At 41.8% G+C, this 9,786-nt stretch overlaps 1 protein-coding gene across 1 annotated transcript in view; it reads left to right on the top strand.

Moving 5' to 3' along the window:
• The first annotated feature begins 4,264 nt into the window (after positions 1–4,264).
• lamc1 (laminin, gamma 1) overlaps positions 4,265–9,786 on the top strand; it is a 61,592-nt gene continuing 56,070 nt past the window's right edge. Inside the window, exon 1 of the mRNA XM_083782272.1 lies at positions 4,265–5,101. Within this exon, the coding sequence (XP_083638398.1) occupies positions 4,723–5,101 (379 nt within the window). The 5' untranslated portion in view covers positions 4,265–4,722. The remainder of the gene's footprint in view (positions 5,102–9,786) is intronic.

The raw sequence follows: 9,786 nt of genomic DNA, 5'->3' as shown, positions 1-9,786 counted from the left end.
CAAAGAGAATGGATTCAGTTTTTCCCAGGTGTAAAGATAGTTTGTTATCAGCGAGCCATGGGTGAAGATTCTACTGAGTTCAGAGCTGAGGGCCTTTTCAACTTGCAGTTTGTTCCTGTCCGAGAGTCATGCGAACAGGAACAAGTTGCCGTCACAAGTCGTTTACATATATTTGAGTGTTGTGGCATGACCATGCCGCAGTATTTGCCAGCATCCACCTTGTGTTTGATGTGGTCGCTCAAATAGATGAGGCATGTGTCAGTGGAGTTGGATGTTCTGAAGCCAGATTGGAACTTGTACATTAATTTATTTGTGGCAAGACACTTTAGATAGATACTTTTCGACCTGTTCATAGACTATTTTTTCCATCACTTTCGAGATGGAGCTTAGAATTGAAATAGTTGCCGGCGTCTAATTTACTCCCTTTCTTGTGCAGGGGCCCAGGGGGGTTACTTTGGCCAGTTTGAAATCTTGGGGGACCAGTCCCTGTTTGATGGAGAAGTTTACTATGTGGGTGATGATTGGAGCATAGAGATGGCTAAGTCTCTGAGAAATTTGGAGGGAATAATATTGTCATGGCCAGTGGCCTTGTGGGGTTGGAGGGCACTCCGTTTTTTAAGTACCTTATTCTCAGTTGTTACCATTGCCATTTAAAAATCATCTATACAAACACCTAGGTTTTTGTAGAAGGCTTTGATGTGCTCTACACCAAAACGCCTATAGTGGGAGGGCAGTTTGTTAACCAGCGTTGTTGCAATGTTTGTAATGAAGATGTTTAAGTAGTTGGCTACATCAACCCAGTCGGTGACATGCTGCTTGGTGAGATGGCATGAAGCAGTGGACATTGGTACCAGAGATCCCTGCTACCAGAGGAGGCAGCGGTTTTGATTCATTTAATACTTTTATTAGTTTAAAATGTAAACAACATGTGGTAGGCTACATTAAGGCGTGAGGGTGACCCTCACTCTAATCTCTCTCCTGGGTCCATACAAATACAAAATTAATTAGAACACCACATCATGACATTATATAAACCTTTATATACAGCTTTCTAAAACTATTGTCAAACAGTCATCATGACTGTTTGTAATACCTCATACAGGATGGCTTTCATGAACCTAAAGTAACAAATCAACAATAGTTTACTGCAGATATACAGTTTTAAATGTAGGAAAATAAATGTTATTTTTTACTAGATACGAAATGATAGTTTGTGGCCTTGCTGAATTGTCTTAGTCTTTAAAAGGAGTTCTGTCTAATGGTTTGTGAAAGTCCCTTGACAAGTGAAATGATTGTCTCGTCAATACAAAGCTGCTAATCAAGATGAAATCAAGTTGTTTTTGTATGGTAATGAAACCCTGCTAGACCCTACAGACCTAATCAGTTTAGCTGTCACAGTTAAAACACCTCAGTGTTACCACTTCATCTCAACATAGAATGTAGATTATCCTCATATAATCTTGTCTGTCAGTGTTTGAGTTAAGGTTCAAGGTGCAAAATGACCTTTATTCCAGCTGTCAAGGAATTCTGTTATCAATCAGTAATAGTTGAGGCAAACTGAGTCAGAAACATTTATTTCCTATGTGGACGTTTAATACATTATATTATAGGATTAACCACATAAACTCTGCACTTCATTGGCCATAGAGTTTCCCATGGGTCTAATTATTCCAGTGGTTCTCAGATTTTTCAAGCCGGTTAACCCTAACCCTAAATATTTGAACTGGGAACCCCCCCACCACCCTGACAAGTACTTGGAAGTGTAGGAGTTGAGGCACTACATTTGACTGGGTTCCACAGATAAATGTTGTGAAAACAGCCAATCAACAAACTAGGACGCTATAGGGTTCAAGTTGCTCTCAGAGGAAAGCAGGGAGGAAGCAGAGCTATAATGCAAATTAAGATAAGAGAGGAACTTGCTTGTGTCATGGGACCAAGCTGTACCCCAAACCGTACATACCAGGCCTGTGTCATGACACCTTGACTCACATGGTCGGTCACAACAAGGCCAAAGGTGAACAAACCAACAGCACTTAAAGTGATATTGACTTGTTATTATTCAGTTTTTTGAATAATGTTTAGTTTTCGATGTTGCAACACTTAAAGTATAGAATATGAAATTAGAACCGTAATAATTGTATATCGTATTGATATCGCAATATTTGGCATAAATGCCGAAATTATGTCCATATCGTGCAGCCCTACGGGGTGGGGGTGCCATGGTGTACCGTGCAGCAAAATTACTTTAGTATACTATAGAATCAAAATCAGTTAAACCACATTAACCCTTTTATACTTTGGCACTACTCCTCTTCAGCTCCATCCATTAAATGTGACAAATTATTGTTCTTTATGTATCTTATAAAATATCTGCTATTTTAATTTAATAAAATGACAAATTTGGAATAATCTTAAACATGCCTGGCACACGATGAGAATAAAAAGCTAAGAGAGAGCTAAAAGACACACATAATTAGGCTAGTTTAAAAGTGTACAAGTGTACACACCAGTATGGGTCTTCAATATTTTTCAGGACAAGGACTCTTAGCTGAGAGAGAGATGTTGATCCTTCCCCATGGGCCATCCAGCCTTCCTCTCAACAGAGTTCTCAACAGACCTGAAAATTAAGGCTCGGCCCTACCTGGGCCGCTGCCACCCTTAGATCTCCATATAGGGAGCTGACCTGTTCTGTCATTCCATATGTTGATCTGACCTCATCAAACCCTGTACACCCAAGACACGCTCCATAACGACCACACTAGGGCGAGGTCGTTTCTCGCCCTCAGACGTCTTACTGGTTATAACAAAACATGCAGCAACCAAATTAGCCGTGTTTTAGACTTTGTCTATTAAAAAAACAGCGGATCTAAAGCTCACAACCTTGAGTTTGTAGATCTGTTATTGTCAAAAAGGTTTGACTATTTAAAAAAGATTAGAACACTTTTACTTCAGTAGACCTATAGCCTAATGCCTTTTTGTAGGCCTTCTTTTACCTAATTTTACTCAAATAAAATGTGAGATGTGAGATATAAACCTATAACCGACTAGTCTCTCGAGACTGGGCGCTGTTTTTCCTTTGTTTTGCCAATGGGTTAATTCCCAGATTGATAAGAGTGATAACAGACTAACTCATTACTTTGGGGTAATTACTCTTACTTATAAGTAAACATAAGAGTACATTCTTCCACCACTACTTCAGCCTGGCAGGCTGCAGCTGTATCATGAAAGTAAGAATTAGAATCAGTTTTATGTCGCCACATCAGAGGTTTACAGGTGTAGCTGGGTCAAATTCATTTTCGTGCAAGCTCCATCATTTTGTTCTTTCCAGGAAAGAAAGTGAAAAGGGGTGGGTTCAGAGAGAGTGAGAGCATGGAGAAAAACTGAAAAAGAAACATGTCAGAGAGTCTCAAAGAAAAACACATCACTGGCTGCTTTTGCCTTTGGGCACTGGGGCAGAACAATTTAATTTCCTGTCATAATAGGCCTAGTGAATAAATATTTGTGGGATATGTATGGAGGAATAGCCAGTAGCCACCCTACCTTTCACAATGTTTATTGTAGCAACGCGTTGATTCCTAGAAGGGAGTCTTTACCATGGGGTTGGGAATGTTAGGTCAACAAATGATTGTAGAGAAACAGCTATCATTATTACAGTAATGTTTATTGACTACGGGCCCTATTTTCGTCAGTGCTAAACGCCTTATACCTAAAGTTTTTTGCCTTTTTTACTAAAAGCATGAATAGTTCAAATAGCCGATCTATGGTCACGTGTTGATATAGATCGGCTAGTAAAACATGGAGCTTGAATTTACTTTAGTTTATTTATTTGTATGAAAACAAACTATTCAGAAAACAAATGAAACAAATAAATATGATGATCATTCCTTATATAGGCTATTCGTGATTCAGGTGAAATACAATATATAATAATAATAATAATAATAATAATACATCTTTAATAATAATGTTTTATACATGGGTCACTATTAAAGTACTCATCAAATCATCCTTCAAACGGAAGTGGACCTTGGAATTTATTTTCTGTGAAAGAGTTTAGATGCCATGGCCCGGGGTGAGCGATCACGTGTGATTGGATTATTTTGTTGCCAGGGAGACAGAGGCACCGTCTCTCTTTGCTTTGAACAAGGGCAGGTTAGTTACCAGCGGTTGGCCAATCGCAGCGCGAGCGTCTCTCCTGCCTATGGGACGGCCTGTGGTTGAACATGCGCAGTGCGCCGCTCGGGGTGTAGTCGTTTGTGTAGGTTTTGTGTCCATGGCGGTGCAGAGCACAAAGAGCTGAGAGCCTGCGGAACGCACTAACACACAACACGACGAGGAGCGAGAGAGAGAGAAAAGCAAGGAAAAGTAAGAAAGGAGAGAAACAAAGAAGGCCTGCAAGGAGGCGGAGAGAAAAAAGGAGAAGTTGTTCGGGGGGAAAGGAGACGAAGAAAGAGCGTCGTTTTGTTTGTTTGTTTGTTTCGGAGGAGAGAGAGAGAGAGAGAGAGAGAGAAAAAGTTTTGAGGAGGAGAAAACTTTGGGAGCAGCAGGGAGGAGAAAGTTCTCCGCATGGTTTTACTGGTTCTGTGCTCCAGGAGGAGGTAACTGGGTTTTTTACAAACCAACACTGGTTACCTGCCAGGTTTATTAGCTAGTTACAAATAAAATAAAAAGGAATAATAACGTTTGGAAAGAAGAAACGGGGACTCACTCCGCAGAAGAATCATGATGCATAGTGTAACCACCAGTCAACTTGTGCTGCTGCTCGCGTCGCTGAGCGGTCTGTTCGGAGCCATGAACGACTGCACGGACGAGCAGAACCGCGTCCAGCGCTGCATGCCGGAGTTCGTGAACGCCGCCTTCGACGTCAAGGTGGTGGCCACCAACACCTGCGGCGCCCCGCCGGAACAGTACTGTGTGCAGACCGGAGTCACCGGGGTCACCAAGTCCTGCCACATCTGCGACGCCGGGGACCCCCGGTTGCACCACAACGCCTCGTACCTGACCGACTACAACACGCACCAGGACTCGACCTGGTGGCAGAGCCAGACCATGCTGGCCGGGATCCAGTACCCGAACACCATCAACCTCACCCTGCACCTAGGTAAATAATAAATACGTTGTGATGTACTTGAAACACACTAGAACTCACCCTGCAGCTAGGTGAGGTGATCATAATGAACCAAACCTCACCTGAAATTCACCTTCACTCACCTGGTTTGTTAAGGTAATTATAATAAACCAAACTCCACGCTGCGCCGGAGGTGAATACACTTAAATACCGTAAATCTCACATATCATACTGTAAAACTCACCTTGCGGCTTGCACCAGACGTGTACAGTACCGGTGCACGACTTCCCTGCAGCTTGCTCTGGCAGACCCTGTGTTGCTCGATGGATGCATGTGCAGACTACTTTCTCGGTTCTCTGTGAGATTAAATGCACAGGACACACAACTGGTGCTTTGCCATTTTTAACGGGATGCATGATGATGTAGCTGTAGGCTACACATACACAGTGTGTACATTGCTTGGCATTTGGCAATACGTCCTAGTTCACCTTGCATGTGTATTCACTATTCAGCTGTGTTTTTTTGTTTTGATTGGTTGATTGAAGTATGTATTAACAGTTTGCAGAATTACAGTATACATTTCAAGCACAACTCAATACAAAAACTGTTAACTGTGAGTGGACGACACCATAAAGCATTACACTTGTTTACAAGAAGGTCCACCGTTTTCAATTAATCATAACATTTAGAGGCGTACAAATATAGACTTCTATATAGACAAAAACAGGAAATCATCATAGGATGTAAAAAGGGGGAAAAACATAACCATTGAGGGGGAAAAGGGGTGGGTGGGGGATTCACATGTCTTAATGACAGTTGGTAGGGTGTTCCACATTTTTGTGGCATAGGAGCTAAATTAATTTAGTCCTTTGTTGGCTTCATACTTCATAGTATTATTAAATATGTAAAACATAAGTGGAGTGAAACAGCTGGATACTGTTACAGTTGAGTATTTGACAATCACAAGTTATCTTATGTTACAGAAAAGGCCTCATTGAATCAAGTTGATTGACATGGCTGACATGATGAAACAACACACCTGTGGCAATTAATTCAATTAGTTAATATACAGTATAAGATCTACTTGGTGTGCGAGACAGGTTTTATAAGTCTATCCACCCAGCAGCACCACCAGTGTCTTTAATATAGTGCCTGGCATTCCTGAGTGGTTTAGTCATGCAGTTCTCTGTAGCCAGCAAACCTATCTTTGTAGCCTTAGGTAACAAAGTCTGATATTAGGGCTGTGCTGAGATTCCTGTGTTTGAGGTGGAAACATGTGACATTCATTGACTTGTGTTCTGTTTGTTGTTGCTTTATTTATATTTGTTGCAAGCCCCTTTCCTAATTACAGCCCCTTTGTTTTTCCTGCTTGCCTCCCAGCTCAGCTTTAGGCCATGGGATTGTAGCAGTCATGTCACAAAGGCCTGTGACATTCATTCATTGTGAAACATCTTGATAAAATTCAGTGAATAAAAGAGATTTTCATTTGAATGATAACTTAAGGGAGGGCTGTGAAATGAGGTGTTTCAGTTGAACATGATGAAGGCTTTAAGTTTAAACACATGGTTTCCTGGCTGGATTCTTCATATTACATGTCTGAATGGTTTTCATGTTCAGTGCTAGAAGTTACTGAGCTCCTCAACCGGATGATGTGTTTTTACTATCATGTCATGTTCCTAGGTGCATGTTCATTGCTAGCCTTACATTTGGTTGAACAATGTCTTAGCTATTTGATCGTTTTGATTGTGAGGGTTTATGTTTACAATGAACGGGGAAATGTATGCCCCGAAATGCTACTGAGCAACATGCTTTAATTGTTCAACTTCAACTCTATTGTTACATTAAAGGTTTACAGGTGAAATGAAGTGGGGGAAAATCTTTTTCATACCCACACTCCCATCATTTGTAGTTTTCAGGCAAGTTAAATTGAATACAGATTACAGACAGACAAAAAGAGCAAGGAAAACCGGTTAGATATCCAAAGATTCCTTCTATGAGTAGAGTTAAAAAGCGGAGTAGCAGCAAACATATCTTAACTAACTGCAATAGTTATTTTTCTCATTTACTATTTGTTGTTTTTTCAGGATAGAGAGCGTATCAGTGAGTACATTTTAAACACATGCCACTTTGCTGTATTTATTGGGCTTGTTTGTCGTGCTGTGAGGTGTGCTCAGGGCTTGGTGGTGGGGAGAGACTTTCATCTCTATGTAGCCGTGGACGGCTGGTCCGGGCAGGAAACGGGCAAGTCCCGACAGGACGGGACTCTTTAAGAAGAGGGCTGAGGAGGACGCCCTGCACTGCATTGGCTGGCAGCTCTGTTGATGTTGAGAACATGAAAGCACACAAAGAGAGACGTGAGAGAGAGATGTGACTCTGCAGCTAGGCAGATGGACAACACACACACACACACACACCCCACATACCGTGAACAAACTCACTGTAAAGTTCTCCTTGAATCTTCTCCTTGAACAAAAGCTACAGAGGTTGAAATATTGAGACGTTTTACTAGAACATCAAATCATTCTCTTTAGAGCTTGATAGATGAATAGAAACACTATCTGGGAAATGTTATTAAAACCTATACAGAATAATTTCCCCAACCAACCCCATGAGTCCTTCACTGTCCTAAGAAATACAATCCTAGCAGATGTTCAAGTATCATTCAGAGAATCCTTGGTTTTGTTTTCATTTCTCTGAAAGAGGGTGTTTCCTGTCGCTCTTGTTGGAACCAAACTCGTCTTCTTCACAATCTGCTACTCTCCTCTTCTCCTCTCCTCTGCTGAAGAGGAATTAATATTCATCAACCGTGTCCTTGTGCTGTGAGACTGAGAGGTGTGTGCGACTGTGTGTGTCAGTCAGGCTGAATTAGATTATGGGGGAGAAAGAGACATTCCCCTGGTAGTGGCCACTCTAGCCACTATGTCTCTGTTGCAGTCTACTTGTAATGCCTGATTTGTATTTGGTTGCCGCTGCACACCATGTTGAGTACCAAAAACATACAATCTACAAGGTCATGATGCAACGTGTTATATAAGCTTGTATTTCAGCTATGTTTGGTACACGACACCGTCGGCCAACTCCGTCGGCATAGTCATTTGAAGACAGTACTCATGCAAACTCTAGGCCAAGCTGGTTAACCACTGACTCTCTCCCCCCTCTCTGTTTGCACTAGTATCCACCCAACACTGGCGTATCGGTGAGTGAATAGTGAGTTATAAACACAGTGAACACGCTCTCTCCCACGCAGTTGAAATGAACACCTGCAGCCCCAACATCCGCTATGTGAAGCCAGATAACAATGGGAATGTTGTTTAATAGCACTCTGGATTTGTGTTGGACCGTGTCTCCCCTTCCCATGCCTGGCTTTTGTGGCAAACATCGCTCGCTTAAGAGCACCGCAAAACGTGTCCAAAAAGCTTTCATTCATTCAGTGCAGCAGCAGCAGTAGTAGTAGTCGTCATCGTCGACGACGTAGTAATAGACTTCTGGATCGAATTAGAAGTCTTGTGTGTGTGTGTGTGTGTCGGAGAGCTGCCATGTGGTGCAGCGAGCACCCGGAGCCAACAATCCACTCATCTGCTGTTCCGCTGCTCTGAAACACGACTTCCAGGACGAATCAGTGTTCTGGCCGCGAGACAGGAAGAGATCAGGCCTGTCCCAGGGTGACGTGCAGCAGGGTAGTGTGGGAAATGCTGCCGGAAGAAGTACTCGGATGTATTTCTTTACTTTAAGTAAAAGTAGTAATACCACAATGTGGTAATATTTTCAGTTACAAGTAGGTCTGTATAAAAAATGACTAAAATTACAAAAGTATTTGCATCATTAATATACTTTAAAAAGGTGCTCATTATGCAGAATATCCCATTTCACAATTTAGTTTTCCCCCCAAAAAATTCAAAAAATCTTTAGAAAAGAGACAAGCTGTTTCTGACATATTGTGCTTATTAACAAGTAGTACAAATAAATGACAATACTGAACGCATAGAAAAATTGACATACTGTTAGTGTACTGTATTTTGTAGTGACAATACTTAAGTAAATGTACTTTCCACCACTGGTGGGAAAGAAAAGAGGGCTGTTTCTCTAGCCCCTGGTGTCCCGGTCTGGTCAGCCTCCTCCTTGCAGGCTTTCCCAAACACCATAAAAAAAACAAAAAACATAGAGGCCATTTCCCCCCTTCGTTCAACTTGTGGAGTGGCCAGCTGTTGAAAATTATACCATTCTGAGAGAGAGAGGGATGGAGGGAGGGAGGGAGGGAGGGAGGGGAGGTGGGTGGGAGTTATCTGCTAACAGCCATTGTTTTGCTTGTTAAGGAGTGATGTGAAGCGTGGGAACTGAACTTACAGTCATGTTAAACATCGTGGTCTCACAGCTGGAGAGGCTGGCCTCAGACCAGCTGATGACACACACATGAATGAATGACATTTAAACACGTTTAGGATGAGGGGATGGATGGGAGTTGCCGCTGCTGCTCTGCTCGAATCAGATGTGGAATTTAACCTGCTCATCGTCATTGCCTTCAAGGTTAATCATATATTATATTTCTTTGTTGTGTTTACACACCTAGTAATAACCACTTCAGACCTATAATTCCTTGTCCATTCATTTACATTGACAATGTATCTTCATCTATTTTGATGACGTGCCCCAAATAGATACCCGGTTGAAAGTAGTTAACAATGCTTTGTATGTTGGCCTGTCATCACTCGATAATAATC

This window comes from Protomyctophum parallelum (assembly GCF_964188405.1).
Source record: "Protomyctophum parallelum genome assembly, chromosome: 14".
NCBI lineage: Eukaryota > Metazoa > Chordata > Actinopteri > Myctophiformes > Myctophidae > Protomyctophum > Protomyctophum parallelum.
Note: the sequence above shows the minus strand (reverse complement) of the source record. Positions and strands in the feature narration are given on the sequence as shown.